This window comes from Pongo abelii, chromosome 3 (assembly GCF_028885655.2).
Source record: "Pongo abelii isolate AG06213 chromosome 3, NHGRI_mPonAbe1-v2.0_pri, whole genome shotgun sequence".
Taxonomy (NCBI): Eukaryota; Metazoa; Chordata; class Mammalia; order Primates; family Hominidae; genus Pongo; species Pongo abelii.
The window spans coordinates 95,942,360-95,961,690 of NC_071988.2; the positions used below are offsets into that span (position 1 = coordinate 95,942,360).

Genomic DNA, 19,331 nt, shown 5'->3' on the forward strand with positions numbered 1-19,331 from the left:
GATTCTCTGCCCTAAACCTGGCATAATATTTCTTCCTACCTTAAAGTAGGTAAAATAAAAATATATCTTTCAATTTTATAGTTAGAAAGTATCTGACAGATTATTTGGTTTAACACTCTTGTTTTACAGAAAATGAAATTTCATAGATGTTAAGAAATTTGCCCAGATTCTCAAAGATACATAATGGAGGAGCTGAGACAAAAATCAAATACTCTGGCTGGGTGCAGTGGCTCATGCCTGTAATCCCAGCACTTTGGGAGGCCGAGGTAGGTGGATCAACTTGAGATCAGGAGTTACCAGTCTGGTGTACATGGTGAAACCCCATCTCTCCTAAAACTACAAAAATGAGTTGGGTGTGGTGGCTGGCGCTTGTAATCCCATCTACTCAGGAAGCTGAGGTAGGAGAATTGCTTGAACCCAGGAGGCAGAGGTTGCAGTGAGCCAAGATCATGCCATTGCACTCCAGCCTGGGCAACAGAGCAAGACTCTGTCTCAAAATACATAAATAAATAAATAATAAATAAATAATCAAAGACTGCCTTTACGGTAGTGCTTTTTTCCCTAGCACATTGCAAAGAAAGGAATCACGAGAACCCTCTTTATGTGTGGACCACAGTGAAGGGTAGATGCAAGAGTTTAGGAATCTGGGCAAGCTTCTCAAGACAAAACGATACCACTTTAATATGATAGTTTTTTTTTTTTTTTTAGTAGCATACTTCGTGGTAGTCCTGCTCTGCAAAAAAAAAAAAAAAAAAAAAAAAAGTTTCCAAAAAGAAACTAATTTAATTAAGAATTGTCCCAGGACCAGGTACAGTGGCTCACTTCTGTAATCCCGCTACTCAAGAGGCTGAGGCGGGAGGATCACTTGAGGCTAGGAGTTCAAGACCAGCCTGGACAACATAGTGAGAGCCAGTCTCTACAAAAAAAAAAAAAAAAAAAAAAAAAAGGCCTGGTTTGGTGGCACATACTTGTATTCCCCGCTACTCAGGAGGCTGAGATGTGAAGATCGCTTAAGCCCAGGAGTTTGAGGCTGCAGTGAGCTATGTTTGCACCACTGTCCTCCAGCCTGGGCAAAAGAGTAAGACTCTGTCTCAAAATAAATAAATAAATAAATAAATAAATAAATACAAATAAAAATTGTGCACCACTCTGTCTCAGAGAAAAAGCAGGATGTTTCCTGATTTTCAAGGTTCTGGTATATAATAGAGAGTAAAAGGAAAAACAAAGTAATACGGTTTACACATAAAGTTTATTATTTTAATGTGGCAAAGCAAAAAAAAAAATTTTGTTTTTATCTTTCAATGTTATTGTGTTATGGTACAGTTTTAGAAAATAGAAGTCTTATGTAGCCTACTATACAAATTTTATTTTAAATTATAACAATTTTATTAAGTAAATGATAAAAATTATGTATTATGTGTTTTATTATGAATACTTCTATATCAATAATAGCAAAGCTCAAAAAGTAGATTTATTTGAATCAAAGAAAAAGCAAAAGAGAATGGAGGGAGGAAGAAAAGAAGAAAAACTATGAGCAAATACTGTTTCTCAGATTTACTTAAAATTAAGTTTAAAAATACTTACTGACAGCATGTGCAGACACCGATGACCAAAATAATAAAAACTACCATAACTGCTATCAAACAAATCACCAGAATCTGTCCTCTGTCTCCTCTTAGGTAAAACAAGTCAACTCTCTCACACCTTGCTCCAATGTAGCCTTCATCACAGCTATAAAATAAGAAGAGGGCAAGGAAGTAAAACTTGCAAGACTTTTAAGAATCTCTACTTCTTTTTTGAAGAAATTAACAGTTTTCATTACTTGAAATTAATAAAGAACACAGTTCCCTTTTTTAAAAAAGATGCAGTACTTTGTTGACCACTAATTTCAATTTTTTTTGCTTTGCTGAATACTTGTCATCACTTGATCATTAGACATTATTAATAGGTCTAATATAAATACACAAGGATGATGACAATTAACTAAAATGTATTTTAAAATTTTAGTCTCTGAATTCAAAAAGGAAAGGAGGATAAAATTCCCTCCACAGCATTCCCAATGCTTAAATACCTCCATGACAAGGAACTCAAAAATCCCTAGGACTTCCCGTTTCATCATAAGATAACGCAAATAGTTTCGATGTTCCCATGCTCTCTTATAAATTATATAAAAATTGTATGGTTTTATATGATCAAATGTGCTAATGCATGTGAAAGTTCATAACACAATATTCCATAAACGTTAGATAGAGAGAATGTTCCACAAGTGTTATTTCTACAGAATTTCTTTCCTCTTTCCTCCACTGTAAATTCCACCCATTGATTCTAGTTCTACTGCTTGAGGGCATCACAGATTAGGTCATGCCCTTCTATTACTCTTCTATTCACCGCCTCCTTCATTACATCCCCGCAAACACATAGGTCTTGTCCTCTTTAGCTCCTTTATCTGATTCCTAAAACCACATTTGCAGATCTGTTCACCATTCCCTTCACTCTCCCCTAAATGGCCTCCATTTTTTCCATGGCCTTCTTCAAGGGAATGAGCAGAAATCAACAGTCTCTCTTCATTTTCCTCATTCTCTCAGCTTTCTATCAATCTGCCTTAGGATACATCTAACATAAACAGATGTCCTAAATCTGAGATTACAGTTATGCATCCATTTGACCAAGCTGGGGCTTGTCTGAGTAACACCAAGGGAGCTAACAACTCAGTGATTTGAGTACTCCCCATAGAATTATCTGAACTGCATCAGAGAATTAGGGTACATAAAAAGTTTGGGGACATTTTAACCAAAATTATCTGTTGTAACCTTAGTACCTTAGTATTAATAAACATTTTCCTTTATTAATATTAGGGAAATAGTAATTGAAAATATTAATAAATATTTTCCTTAAAAGAATGCTTGAAATGAAGTTAAAACACAAAGTGATACTGGTCATATACATAATTATTCAAACGTCAAAAAGATTACATTCTGCTCCTTAGAAAACTTATGTGCAACCCCATTTTCCTTTAAGAAAGGATTTACGGCTGGGCTGTTCTATAGTTTATGCTTGACAAAAGCCAAGGCAGTTAATCCTCACAAAGCCTGTATTTCTCAAGTGAAGAGATCCCTTAATGCCAATATTGCAGCTGAGACAGTGCTTCAAAACAAATAAACAAAAAACAAGCTCGGTAACAGCCATCAATTGAAAGGTGAGGCTTAATGCAAGCAAAGGAGAAAAGACACCTAAAGGCATCTATTATAAAAGGACCCAAGGATGAATGAAAGAAAATTGCTTCCTGCAAGATAGCTAAGTATCTTCATTCTGAGGTCAAAATTACAGGAAGAGAGCTTAGAAATATCTTGAGATATCAAAAATCTGTCATACATAAGACTAAAACTAGGGATGGGGGAATCACTTTTATTTTTTTATTTTTATTTTTTTTGAGACAATGTCTCGCTCTGTAGCCAGGCTGGAGTGCAGTGGCGCAATTTCGGTTCACTGCAACCTCCGCCTCCTGGGTTCAAGAGATTCTCCTGCCTCAGCCTCCGGAGCAACTGGGACTAAACCACGCGTGCCACCATGCCCAGCTAATTCTTATATTTTTAGTACAGACAGGGTTTCACCATGTTAGCCAGGATGGTCTCAATCTCTTGACCTTGTGATCCTCCCACGTCGGCTTCCCAAAATGCTGGGATTACAGGCGCAAGCCACCGTGACTGGCTGGGAATCACCTTTAATTGCATGTATAGGAGGGAGATTTTTCAGAGTTTTTATAAGGTTGGAAATAAATCTTACAAATATAATCTTTTCCAACTAGCTTAAATATTCCTCTAACAAATTTGCTACATGTGGTATTTTTAAACAATAGTTTTGCCCATAAAATGCATGGCAATTATTTTCTACTCTTTTAGAATGTTTTTCTAATTATATGCTGTGGGATTGGTGGCTTAACAATGCTTTAATTGAATTTCTCAGTAAGCAGTACTTCCTGTAAGTTGTACCCCAATGAATCCATGATAAAAGGTCAAACCTTAACATAGCTGGTTATAGTGGTTCTCATGTTATTTTGCCCTTCAGCAAACCAATAACATATCAGCTGATGTTTATTTTCAGTGAGTGTATCTCTCATGTAGAAGAGGCAAAGAGAGCAGATTCTAAGTTTTTTTATTAAATGGTGACTAAGTGGGTTTTTATTTAATAAGCATCTTATACTATTTAAAATCAAAAATAATTTTAAAAGATGTTCATGATCCTTAAGGGCAATGCAGAATTGGGCATTGGGATCACTATTCTGAAATAACCACCAGAAACTGTTGTAAAAGATCTATAAATATTAACTTGATCCTTATTACCACCTTTGAGGTATGTGCTATCATTAACCCCATTTTATAGATGAAGAAACTGATGCACAGAGAAATTAAGGGAATGGGGATTCAAACAGGCAGTCTGGCTCTCAAGTTCATGCTCTTAACTGCATAGTAAATGTGCTGTGCTGCATGTATAAATAAAAATTATGTATCTGGAAACAAACTGTCCCTTTTCAAAGGAAATACTGAGAAGATTACTGAGAGGAGAAGATCTGCATTATTTGAAACACACTTTGGTTTTTCATGTAAAAACAAGAACCCACAAACTCCCATGATCCCAAGAAAAGGAGATATTTCTGGTTTCTCAAGACAGTGTTATCACCAATGGCAAGAGAGTTTTGCCTGAATCTGTGCTATATCACCTGAAACATCAGTCCTAGGTTGATTATCTACCACTCATCTCATAGCTTCTTGGGAGGATGAGGCAGGAGAGGCACATTAGCCTAGGAGTTTGAGTCTAGCCTGGGCAATATAGCAAGACCTTCTCTCCAAAAAAAAAATATATATATATATTGTTCTTAAAAAGTGGGAACTTTTTATTTATGGCACACTTAAATATGTTCTTAAAAAGTTGGAACTTTAAAAATTATGAAACACTTGCTCTTTGCTGGGTACCACAATTAGTGTTTTCGCATTTATTATTTTGCTATCTTCACCACTTGACTGGACGGTATTATTACTCTCTCTTGCAGATGATAAAACTGAGGCTCAGAAAAGGTAACTGACCCATTGTTAACACTGCTTATAATTGGCAAAAACAAAATCTTACTTTAGGCCTATCTGACTCCAAAATCTGTGCCCTGTCTGCTATGATATTCTGCTTCCCATTGACTGTGTATTATTCCTCTACTAAGAAGATGTTCCATTCAGATTAAGGCCTTGGTCTGGAAATTTAGTATAGCATTAGATGGACTGTAATAGGGGCACTATTTGTTCGGGCATCAGTCATTTCTTGTGCACCTAGTAAATTCTGAGGACTGTGTTTGACACTGAAATACAAAAATGAATAAGCCATGAGCCCTGCCCTCTAGGAGCTCACTGTCACAGAAGGCACATTTAAAGAAACCACCAGTTATGCTCCAGTGGATAAGAGCTTTCATAGAGGTGGCTAGATCACAGGGGAAGGACATCTAACTCAGACCTGAGTGTATGCCTGAGAAGGAGGAAGTCAGTGAAGGGGTCCACAAGGAGATGATGAGTGCAGTGCATCTTAAACCACAGCAAGAATAAGCTTTCTGGGCTACGAGAAGCGCTTATATAATAAATCATGAAATGAAATATAGAATTTTAGAAAAGCACTTAGGAATATGGTGAGATATAGCTAGAAAATTAAGCCAGGATCAGATGATCTATGAAGGCTAAGAAAACGAGTTTAAACTTTACATTGAAGGGAACAATCTATGTGTTGATCTTAGGCAAGTAGATTACACACTGTGGTTTTCATTTTAGAGGACAAAAATATCAAAGAACAATAAATCTGCAGACGTAGGAACCAATTAGGGAAATGTATTGGGTTAAAGATCATTAATATTTTTAAAATTCAATATGTGCTTCCAAGCCAGGGAGCAATTAAATGAATTTTTTAAAAAATTAGATCTATCCCCTCAACACACACACACACACACACACACACACACACACACACTTCCTTATTTTCTTACATTAGCAATTGTTACCTGCCTCCATGTATTATCCATGCATATTTCTTTTTTAAATTAAATATATCTAAATTTTTAAAAAGTTCATGACCCTTAAAGTTTCCACAAAATTAGGATTTGGAATCATTTTTCTGAGATACTTATGGAAAGAAAACTTATATACTGGGGCAACTGTGCAGAAGAACATAAACATTCTACGAATTTTAAGTCAAAATTGCACTTGAAGAATCACCTCCCACTTCTCTAAGGAAAGGTCCCAGGAAGCACATTAGTGGGATATCTTTTTAGAAGAAAACACATATTTAAAAGATGCAAAAAGAAATTTGCGTATGCCTGAGTAAAACTGAACTAGGCTCAAATACAAAGAGTTGAAAAGAAAACTTTTCTCCCAATTCCCCACTATACTAAACAGGCTTCGCTAATCTCTTATTTATAAATAGGACTAATTCCTTGCACTTAACTGACACCTACAAACATAGTTCTTAATTTGGCAGGAATTTCCTCGTATTTACACTAACTATAAACCACCAAACACTTGCCAGAATAATTCATTTCCATTTGAACCACCCAGGGGATTATTTGAGCCAAAAAGAATCAGTTCTGCTTGCGCAAGAAATCAGAGGACACTGCCCAGCCCGGAAGTGGAGCTGGACTCTCACATACTCATGTTTCAGGAGGAAAGTGTGCGTCAGTTTCTCCATAAGTAGTTGCTGAGTGGGCCCCTAAACAAGTGGCTGGGGGCAGGACCAGGCAGAACTGTATTCAGACAGATGGCATGGTTAGCTCACACTTTCCAGTCCTGGCAAGACCCAGGCGGGCACCATTCTGCACCCTTTTGCTTGCTGGCTGAGGACACTCCACTTACACACAGGAGGGCGTCTGCTCGGCCACCACGAAGCGGCATCTCCCTTTGATGCAGTAATGCTTGTATTGCTTGGGGCACCTAGAGAAGTGGCCTTTCCGCTTTGATTGTGTGGTGGTAGCTGGAAAATGAGAAAAAGTTCAATAAATCAACTCTCTTTAAATATTCACTTGTAAATAGAATCACCTTCTTATCTTGCTGCAAGTTTCTCTGTAGAATATATTTCAGTCTCTCATTTTGCTTTCTCTCTGCACTGGGATAAAAGTCAGACTTTTGTGACTCCAAAATAGCTCTAGAGATTGGACAATGGGGATTGTGGTGAGAATGTTTCCTACTTTAATTAAGATTTGACTTCAACCTACCTTTCAGAAACTTTAGTGTCATTTAAAGGGTAAAACACAAGTATAATAAGAGAGAAGGCTTTCATTCCATGAAAGTTATCAGAGCCATGCTAGAGAAGAGAGGTTTTTTGTTTGGTTGCTTTTGGGGTTTGGTTTTGGTTGTTTAACTTAAACATTTACATAGTATTTCCTGAGTGCTAGATGCTGGTCTGTTTGCTTTTTGTATATTATTCATTTAATGTTCATAATAGCCTTGTGAGGTAAGCACCATTCCAATCTCCAATTTATGGATGCACAAAGCACGACACATGGAGGCTAAGTCACCTTCCAAGATCACACAGATAGAAAATGGAAAAACTGGGACTCAAACCCAGGCAGTCTGCCGCTGAGTCCATGTTCTTGACTGCCACATACACTCTGGCATTTTGTTGAGCCAGCTGCTCACCAGGTATCTGTCACCGACTCTCAGCCTGATGCATCCAGAAGTCACACCTGCCTCCGTGGGCAACTGTACCTCTCATTTGGCCCGTAAATTCGTTCTGCTGCTCTGAAGGAGGAGGAAAATACTGAAAACTTCATGCTCTGGATTTCAATCCTGAACTGACTTCCTTGCCTACACTTTTAGGTAAAGGCCTAATTGATTGCCTAATTTTTCAACTGAGAATAGTAATATGTAGCCATTTCCCCATCACCAACATGTAAAATTTCAGTAAATAACAATCAAGAGAAACAGAACAGAAATACTAACTAGCTGTTTCATCTGTTAATTTACAAGGGACATAATGCCCACACCCACAAAAAACAGAAAACAACTAACAAGCCAGCTCCAGCCCAGGGTCAAACTTTCCATGTTCATCATATAACCAACAGCTTGCAGGATCCAGATGTCTGTGGAGCCAGGAGGACCATAGCGTGTTCATGTCAGAAGAGCATGTCATGCTAGGTTTGGTATGGCACCTGGCATCCCAATGACATTGAATAATCATTTTATTAATAGCAATGACTACTAAACATCTTAATTAATATTATGAAAAGGGTACATATAATTGCCCCAGGCCGCCAGAGAGAGGAATCTCAAAGGACTTAGGATGATCTAAATACTGCAAATTCCTGTGATTCCAGGTCACAGTGCAGACTTTCAGGGGATGGCAGAATCTCACTAAGGAACTGGCTAACCTGGTTTGATTGGTGACTTGATAACCACCTATGCTGACTGCTTGAACTACATGCCAGATATTTGCTTGATACATGTCAACCAATGAGACTCATCAGAAGGACTGAAATTTCTTCCAGAAATAACTGCAAAATGTATCAAAGGCAAAGACCTCTGTATTTTGACAAATCAATTGATGTCAACTTCCATTTGTTGAGTGTTTCCATTTCCAGAGCTCTATAATAGGCACTAGAAAACATCAAAGAAATAAAGGATACCCTATCTTACTATTTAAATTGGTAGAATAGAATAAATAAAAAACAAGAATAAGCAATTAACCAGTAAAAACAACCATCATAACCAGATAATAGTTTTAGTACACTGGAAACAGTGGAAAGAACACTGGATTCGGAGAAAGAAAATTTGTGTTTAATTTTCAGCTCTGCCTTTCGTTAGCTGTATGAGTCTGGGCAAGCTGATTAGGCTGTCTGAACCTTTGTTCTTCATCTGTAAGATAGACATGATAACATCTACATTGAAGGGCTGTTGAGAGGTGCAGATAAAAAGGATATGTAGAAGTCCATAGCAGAATTCCTGGGACAGTAATCTCCTCAGTAAATGAGTTAATCCCAGAATCTTAAAATCTTGGCAATTCTAACAGCAATCTCATATAAGTATGAAGAATGCTGACCTAATCAAAGAGAAATGTATGGAAAATGCAGATTTTAGAGGAAGTGAACAAGCAATTGAGTTATGGAGAATGTCAAGAGCAAAGGCACAGAGTCAAGAATATGCAGGTCTAATGCAGGCAGTGGGAGGCAGATTTCACTGGAATGGAAGGGTCCTGAAGGGGAACAGCAAAGAATGGCTGCGAATGAAAGAAATCTCAGATGTCAGTAGGCTGAAGTGTTTACACTTGAAACACAAAGCAAGAGAGAGCTGAAGATGATTCCTATGGATGAAATTAAATGGTATACACAAAAATACTTTAAATTGTGGACCATTTTGTCACCATATTATATAGGAGAGTATAGACTGGGCTCTTAGTGGAGGCAAAGAGAAAACCAGGGCAGACACATGCAATGTGAGTCTGGGCGAAGGGGATAGAAGGCAAGGAGATTAACTCAAGAGGCATAAGACTTAATGACAGATCTTGTAGGAACCGGAAAGACCTTTCCAGATTTGCAAAGCATACCTGCCTTTAAATATCAAAGTCATTTGGCTATGTATCCTAAACTTTACTTATTTCTCTAGTTGCTGTGCCCCTTTAAATGCACCCAGACTTTTGATAAACACCATGCAGAGTATGATACCAAAAAGCAAATTAACCAGCAGCTGCTGAATGCAGTGATTTGATCAGCCTTCGTTCATCCAAGCAGCACAAATCTATGCCAAGGAAATGTTTGCCAGGTCCTGTTTTGATCGCTCACAGAGCTCTCTCCTTTGCCAAGTAAGCATGCTCTTAAATATTCCCAGCATTATTTAGATTTTAAAACATTTCCATGCTACCAGGCAGAAAATGTCCAGCGATTTCTTTATGGAACTTTAAAACCTGAAAGAAAAATAAATCACACATACTGCCACACAGGCACATAAATACACACACACACACAAACCCAGATGGGATCGTCTCTTCCTCGTGAAAATGAGAAATCTTATCAGCATTCTTTTTTTTTTGAACGGCACCTAAAATTTCAGTGCCTTATAATCCAGTATTCATCAAGTTCAAGTTATCTAAAAATTGAACTATGGAACCCAGTGTTTTCTACCCATCATGAGACCTGATAATATAGGGCACAGGAGGGTGAATATACCCTTCCATTCCAGAGATATTTATCAAGAAGAAGGAAAAGTTAACCCTATGACAAAAGAGGGATTGGTCCTAAGTGTCGTGTTTCTCTGTTTTAAAGTGAATGACATAGTCTTGAAAATGTAGCAATGTAGCAACCAGAAATATCCCTCTGATCCTAGAGGTGGTGGGACGCAATTGATCTTTTTCCTCCCACATTACGCTTTTCCAACTCAAATTCCAAAAACAAAACATGCCTCTGTCCCAGAGAATTTCACTGGAAAAGTACATCCACTAGTGGGCCAGGCTGCAACACAATCTCATAAGTGGATGGGCACCACAGGTAATATAGACCAATCTCTTCACAGGACTCTATATTACAAAGATGCTAAACACCAATTAAATAATTTTAAAATATATTTTAAAATAAATGTCACTTTAATGGAGATAAAAAGTATAAATAAAGAGACGACATTTAAGTTAAAAAAAAAAAAAAGGAAACCTTTAGGGTTACTGCAGGTCAGTGGATGTAAAAACCTAACTCTAAGGGTTTGCAAAAGGAATCAGAAGCAAGGACATCTTTCTTAGATCATACAGCAATTAGACAAGAAGTAGTCATACTCTTTGGGTCATATGGGTAGTTACATGAGATGTACTAGATTCCCTTGGGCTGAGCCAAAGTGGAGGAATACGGCAGACACCTAAATGTCTTAGTTTCCATATGGAATTTTCCTCAATTTGATGGATGTTTTGATTAAACATAGGATAGTTCCTTAGTCTCTATATGATTCTAGTACTCAAGACAAAAGAGGCTTTGTGATGCCTTTGTGACTAAAAGTCTTCAGAGTAGATCTGTTAGGTGTATCTTTCATAAAACCTTTGCTTATTTATTCTAACAGTGTTCATTCAAATGTATTTAATAATTTTGTAGATGACATTAATATCAGCTACTGTATGCTGAAGTCAACTCAAAGGGCAATCAATACTACAACTGTTATTACAGTGCTTTTTTGTAACACCTATTACAATGGTTATAGCCTTATAATATCTCCAGCTCCGTAGTGAGATGCATAGTTAAATCTCTATGTACAAATGTAAAGGGAAAGGCTAAACTTTGAAATAGACGTCTCACAGGTCTTAACAAGGAGACTGAGGAAGAAAAACAACTATAAATTCATCTTCCCACAGAGATAGGAATTAGAGCCTAGAGCTTTATTATTTTACTACTTGGCTTCCAGGCATCTTCCCAGTAGGGATTTACTCCTTTTACAAATTTCTTAGGCCAAAATGTGAAGAAGAAAGTTTTAGATATTTAAAGTTAATTTTCGTTTTTATCTTGCCAGCTATCTCTGGTCAGGGGAATGTAAATTCACAGTGTCCTTGAAGAAATACAAACTTTGAAAATTTATTTAAATTGAGGATTCCCATTTGTCTTACATCCAATGACATTTCCTACAGAAAAGTGAAAGGGGACGTTACATCTCACAGAGGTACATGTTAACTTTTTCTGAGCTCTAGAATTTGCTTATATAGGAGTTCAGTAGCATGATATGGACAGATTAGCACGTCTTTTTTTTTTTTTGAGACAGAGTCTTTCTCTGTCGCCCAGCCTGGAGTGCAGTGGCGCGATCTCGGCTCACTGCAAGCTCCGCCTCCCGGGTTCACGCCATTCTCCTGCCTCAGCCTCCCGAGTAGCTGGGACTACAGGCGCCCGCCACCATGCCCAGCTAATTTTTTGTATTTTTAGTAGAGACAGGGTTTCACCGTTTTAGCCTGGATGGTCTCGATCTCCTGACCTCGTGATCCACCCACCTCGGCCTCCCAAAGTCCTGGGATTACAGGCGTGAGCCAAGGCGCCCGGCCTAGCATGTCTTTTAACTAGGAGGGCCCTGCCAACCATTTCTGAGCTTATAGGAATGGGCCTTCATCCAGAGCTGCCCTTTTTCATTTAATCCCTTTGGAGGAAAAAAAAAAAGTATCAGTATTGAAGCATGGGTATCTTTGCATATGTTTAAAAATATTCATGGCTGGAGGCAAATGAAAATGAAGGGACAGGAAGAAAACTTATCTTTCTCTTGTTTTCCAAGAATGCATGCTATAGAATTCTTGTGTCCATGATGAATCCGTTGCTCATTCTCCTTTGCAGGCTCCTCCTCGCCTCCCTTGACCTCTAAAATTTTGCAAATAGAGCAGGGCTGGGTACTCTTTCATCTCTTCTCCTTCCTGGGTAAGCTCATCAAGACTCCTGTCCTAAACACATCTTTATGATAACAATTTCTAAATTTAGTTTACATCCTAGTTTACATCATCCCTCACTCCCAACTGTCCAACTAACATCTTCACTTGGATATCTAACTGGCATTTCAACTTAACACTTTCAAAATAAAATATTTGATTTTCCCATTCAAACTTGGTCTTTCCTTATCTCAGTAAATAATATCCATGCTTCTATTATTTCAGCCAAAAATCTTGGAATTATCTTGACTTATTTCTCTCACACTACATCCAATGCATCAACAAACCCTATTGGCTGCATTCAAAATATATGCAGAATAACCTCACAATCTCCACTACGCTGGTCTGAGCCCAGTAGCATCTCAGGCTGGAAATAGCTTCTATGACGACACCTTTAACTAGTCTCTTTCCTTCTGCCTTTGCCCACTTGACTATCAAGTCTGCATACACGAACCAGAGTAATGCCATTAAAACTCACTCAGAGAAAAAGCTGAAGGCCTTATACTCCTTGGCAAGGCTCTATTATACATTACTCATTACCTCTCCTTCTCTGTTACCTTTTTGACTTTATATTTGACCACTGTTCATTTTTGCATCCTTGACACCTGGATGACAGCCTGCTGCATAGTAGGTGCTCATAAATATTAGTAAGATGAATGAATGCATCACCCAAGTTAGAAAATGATACAGTCAGTACAGAAGATCTATTCCTGCACTGTATTTATTTATTTTCAAAAACCTACTGTTCTCATTTGCACTTTGCCTTCAGGAAATTATTGTTATTCTTATTATTTTTAGTATTTTTCTCACATGTTCCACATTTTGATCTTCCCATGTGATTCTAAGCAGTTTAGCACGGTGATTAACAACACACTTTCTAGAGAGATGGTGTCTCTGAATTCATGTCAGGCTACTTTGTTTACTGTATGATCTTGAACAAATTACTTTACCTCTCTGTGCTGCAGTGTCTTCATTTGAAAAAGGGAATAATGTAGGTACCCCATAGGATTAAATGAATTTATATACATAAAGCACTCAGAACAGTCCTTGGCACATAGTAGGAGATAAATAGATGATGGATGCTATCTTTTTATTAAAAGTGTAGTTGTTGATGATGATGCTATACCCCAAAGGAATAAAGTATAATAAAATAAATCACCAAATAAAGGAAGGAAAGGAGGGCTGAAGGAAGGAAGGAAACAAAAAATAGAGGGAAGGAGAATGAGAAGGAGGGTGGAAAGGGGAAGAAAATTGATTTAAATAATTAATGCTATTGTGAACATCATGTAAGAGTAGACCCATCTACCTTAGACTCTAAGAGATCAAGCTCAAATATATTTAGCATAGTCTACCTATTAATTTTACCTGATGTTTTAAGGTAATGCAGTTATTTTAGCCTGATAATATGAAAGGACAGTGGTAACGTAAATAACACTACTCAATGCCACAAAAATTTCAAGAAGCTCAATCCTTGATTAGAATTTTCAAAATCAAATCAACTGATTTTCAACACCTCTGGAATCGTGTTCTTGAGATTTTTTTGTTTGCTTTTTTTCTGTTTTCTAATAGGCTACTAGGAGAAGAAGAGTAAACCACAGAAATAATTAAGCATTTTTGCTCTGTATTTCTGGTTTCTCATTGATTTCTCAACGTTTGTCCAGCACATAGCCATGTTGAAGTCTGTTTTCTGGCCATCACTAGATAATATTTCTCAAATAGTAAAATGTATAACCATGTTTTTAAGCCCATTTGCAAGAAAAAATTCTATATCCTATACAGAAAAACACGAAATAATTTTTTGACATTATATTATTATTGTGATATTTAAGCAAAGTGATCTTCCACCAAATTACTAATGTATTTGTATTTTAATTATGCCAATAACTTTACCAAAATAATTTACAAATAATATTTTCTTAAAATTATTGTAACTCAGTGACAAGTTGCATCCTGCGTGGTCGTAGTGTGCCACAGGCCTAATCTCTCATTGTGTATAAGCCAGTTCGCCCCATGTAGAGACTACAGTATATGGTCTCTATTTTTAATTTTTTAAAATTCAAATACGCATTTTTGCCTTATTTGCATAGTTTTCCGCTTTTACATTTATTATCTGTAAATAATACATTTACATTTAATATTGTAAAATAATTTACAATATTTACAATAATTTTACTAAAATATATAAGATCTATAAATGCAGGCTTAACCTCTTGAATGGGAGAGAAAGGGAACATACAACAATAGTGAGAAAAAAAGAATCAGGGATTAATAAATTTCACTTTTCACGGATGCTGAGGAAGTGGGGAGACAGCCAGAGATTGGCTGAAGGATACAAAATTATAGTTAGATAGGAGAAATAAAGTTCTAATGTTCTCTAACACTGTAGGGTAACTATAATTAACAATAATTTACTGCATATTTTGAAATACCTAAAAGAGAAGATTTTGAATATTTTCAACACATAAAAATGATAAATGTTTGAGGTGATAGATACTTGCTAATTACCCTGATTTAGTCACTGCACATTGTATACATGTGTCAAAATAGCCCACTGTATCCTATAAATATGTATAATTATTGTGTCAATTAAAAATAATAATAATAAATTTTAAAGAAAGCAGAAAATACACCAAAAAATAATTATCTGGGAATGTCCCCAGACAAAGTCTCAGAAAAGAAATTACAACTAATTCAGAGAAAATTATGGATTTGAGTGGGTGAACAAAAGTAACTACTTCCTCAGTGATCCTCCAGAGGAAAAATTAGAGATAAATGTAAAAGCTAAAAATTATGCAAATCATGCAAAAATGAGTATTTGAATTAAAAAAATAAAAATAAAGATCATATACTGTAGCCTCTACACTGTGGGATACTGTCTTTTACACAATGAGTGATTAGACCTGTGGCACGCTAAGACCAGGCAGGCTGCAACTTGTCACTGAGTTACTATGGAAGGTCTGCATTGATGGGCATAGACTTTGAAAATGAAAATTTTGGTGCTGGAAGCAGAAAACTGCCTAAGACAACAAAATGGCTTAGAGTGACAGACTGGGGATTATTCTGTTCAAGGATTTCCTTAGACCCCTCTTTTTGTTAGAGGGTATTAGACATAAAAAACCACATCTATTTGTAGTACATAAAAAATTAGAAAAGAGTGCCCATCAACCAATGAATGCATAAAGAAAATGTGGTTTATAAACACCATGAAATACTACTTAGCCATAAAAAGGAACAAAATAATGTCTTTTGTAGCAACTCTGATGGAGCTAGAGGCCATTATTTTAAGAGAAGTAATGCAGGAATGGGAAACCAAACAGTGCATGTTCTCACTTATAAGTGGGAGATAAGCTATGAAGATGCTGTATTAGTCTGTTCTCATGCTGCTAATAAAGACATACCAATCACTGGGTAACTTATGAAGGAAAGAAGTTTAATTGACTCACAGTTCCACATGGCTGGGGAGGCCTCACAATCATGGCAGACAGTGATTGAGGAGCAAAGTCATGTCTTACATGGCAGCAGGCAAGAGAGCTTGTGCAGGGGAACTCCCATTTATAAAAACATCAGGACTTGTGAGACTTATTCACTACTATGAGAACAGTATGGGGGAAATCGCCCCTATGAATCAATTATTTCCACCTGGCCCTGCTGCCTTTGACACCTGGGGATTATTACAATTCAATGTGAGATTTGTGTGGGGACACAGTCAAATAATATCAGATGCAAAGGCACAAGAAAGGTATAATAAATTTTGGGGACTGAGAGGGGAAGGGTGGGAGTGGGGTGAGGGATAAAAGACTGCATAGTGGGTATAGTGTATACTGCGTGGGTGATGGGTGAACTAAAATCTTAGAAATCACCACTGAGGAACTTATCCATGCAACCAAAACCACCTGTACCCCCAAAACTATTTTTTTAATTTTACTTTAAGTTCTGGGATACATGTGCAGAATGTGCAGGTTTGTTACACAGGTATACACGGCCATGGTGGTTTCCTGCATCTATCAACCAGTCATCTAGGTTTTAAGCCTCCCATGCATTAGGTATTTGTCCTAATGCTCTGCCTCTCCTTGCCACCCGCCCCTCAGCAGGCCCTGGTGTGTGATGTTCCCCTCCCTGTGTCTACATGTTCTTATTGCTCATTTCCCACTTATGAGTGAGAATATGTGGTGTTTGGTTTTCTGTTACCGTGTTAGTTTTCTGAGAATGATGGCTTCCAGCTTCATCCATGTCCCTGCAAAGGACATGAACTCATTCTTTTTTATGGCTGCATAGTATTCCATGGTGTATATGTGCCACATTTTCTTTATCCAGTCTATCATTGATGGGCATTCACCCAAAACTATTGAAATAAAAACTGTTTTAAAGAAAAGAAAACAGAGGAGTAACATCATCAAGATGACAGAATAGAAAGCCTTCAATTATCCTACCCTCCACAAACACACTGAGTCAACATTACAAAACACAGACAAATTCTCTTGTAACAAATTCAGAAAATAGTTGAGAAGCTCCTCTCCTCTAAGCGAATGTAAAAGCGGCCACATTGAAGAAGGTAAAAAAAACCTGAGACAGTCTCATCATTATCCCTACCCCTAACACAGCACCATATGATCAGAAGAAAAGTTCCCAGATCTCAGAACAAAGAGAGTTGGACTAGCACAAAGGCTTGAAGGGCCCCCAAATCTTCAACTAGACTGATTAATGAGTCTCCTCCTTCATAAGGCCAGTCCATGAAGACAGGAGAGGTAGCTGTTTTCTCTAATGCACAGACACCAACACAGCAAGTTAAGAAAAATGAAGGAACAGGTAAATATAGCCTAAAGAAAGAAAAAAAAAACACTAATGAAATGAAGATGTATAATTTATTTGACAGAGAATTTAAAATAACTATCATAAAGATGCTCAATGAAGACAGGAGAACAATACATGAACAAAGTGAAATTTTCAACAAAGAGATAGAAAATATTTTTTTAAATCAAATATAAATTTTCCAGCTGGATAATTCAGTAACTAAGCTGGAAAATTCAACAGATGGCTTCAACAGCAGACTATGTCAAGCAAAAGACAAGATCAGCAAACTTAAAGACAGATAATTGGAAATTATACAGTCATAGGAGCAAAAAGAATAAAAAGAATTTTAACAAGTGAAAAAGCTTAAAGGACTTATGAAACACCATAGTACAGGCAGACCAATATACATCTGATGGTAGTTCAAGAGGGAAAATAGAAAGGGACAGAAAGCTTGTTCAAAGAAATAATGCCCCAAACTTACCAAATCTAAGGAAAGAAATGTACATACATATTCAGAAGACCAACAAATTTCAAAAACATAAACCCAAAGAAATCTACACCAAGACACCTTACAATCAAATTGTCAAAAGTTCAACATAAACAGACAATTTTGAGAGGAGCAAGATGAAAATTACTTTTCATGCACAAAGGAACCTCCATCACACTCAGTGGATTTCTCAGCAGAAACCTTGTATGCCAGAAAGGACTAGGATGATATATAGTCATCCATCACTTAATGACAGGGATATGCTTGGAGAAATGCATTATTAGGCGGTTTTCTCATTGAGCAAACATCATAGAGTGTACTTACACAAACCTAGATGGTGTAGCCTATACACACCTTAGTTATATGGTATAGCTTATTGCTCTGAGGCTACAAACCTATACAGCATGTTACTGTACTGAATACTGTAGGCAATCATAACATAATAGTGAGTATTTTAATATCTAAATATAGAAAAAGTACAGTAAAAATATGATATAAAAGTTTGCAAATAGTATATCTGTATAAGGCACTTACTATGAAAGGAGCTTGCAAGACTAGAAGCTGCTCTAGGTAAGTCAGTGAATGAGTGGTGAGTGAACATGACGGCCTAGGACATTATCATAAACCACCGTAGACTTTATAAATGTTGTACTCTTAGGCTACAATACATTTGTATTACAAAAAAATTCTTTCTTCAATAATTAATTAACTTTAACTTACTATAACTTTTTTATTGTATAAACTTTTAAATTAATTTTTCCTTTGACTCTTGTAATAGCAGCTGAAAACACAAACACACTGTACAGCGCTACAAAAATATTTTCTTTGTATCTTATCCTATAAGCTTTTTCTATTTTTTGTACTTTTAAAAATGTCACAAAAATAAAAAGGATTATATTAGACTACCAAGAAAATTGAATAACGAAGAAGTAACAGATAAATTCCTAGCAACAAACAACCAATCATGATTGAATCATAAAGAAACAGAAAATATGAACAGACCTATGACTAATAAGGAAATTGGTCATAATCTAAAACCTCCACAAATAAAGGCCCGGGCCCAGATGCCTCCACTAGTGAATTCTATCAAACATTTAAATACGTAATTCCAATCCTTCTTAAACTCTTTCAAAAAATTGAAGAGGAAGAAACACTTCCAAACTCATTTTATGAAGCCAGCATTGCCCTGATACCAAAGTTAAACAAAGACATTATAAGAAAAGAAAACTACAGGGCAATGTCCTTAATTAATATAGACTCATTCATAATTCATTCTGACAAAATTCAACACCCTTTCATAATAACTTTTAACAAACTAGTAATAGAATGAAATTACCCCAAAATAATAGGCCTTATATGTAAAGCCCTTAACTAACATGGTACTTAATGGTAAAAAATTAGAAAGCTTTTCCTTTAAGATCAGGAGCAAGACAAGAATGCCCAGTCTAACCGCTTCTATTCAACATAGTGCAGAAAGTCCTAACCAGAGCAATTAGGAAAAAATAAAATAAAAGGAATCTAAACTGGAAAAAAAGAAATAATTTCATCTCTGTTTGAAGATGACATGATCCTATACCTAAAAAATTCTAAAGATTACACACACACACACACACACACACACGCACACAAACTGTAAAAACTAATTCACAAATTCAGAAAA

General features: G+C 36.6%; 1 protein-coding gene across 1 annotated transcript in view; it reads right to left on the reverse strand.

Moving 5' to 3' along the window:
* BTC (betacellulin) overlaps positions 1–19,331 on the reverse strand; it is a gene marked incomplete at its 5' end in the record, with an annotated part of 47,987 nt that overhangs the window by 4,173 nt on the left and 24,483 nt on the right. The window contains 2 exons of the mRNA XM_054554777.2: positions 1,585–1,731; positions 6,879–6,996. Of these exons, the coding sequence (XP_054410752.1) occupies positions 1,585–1,731; positions 6,879–6,996 (265 nt within the window). The remainder of the gene's footprint in view (positions 1–1,584; positions 1,732–6,878; positions 6,997–19,331) is intronic.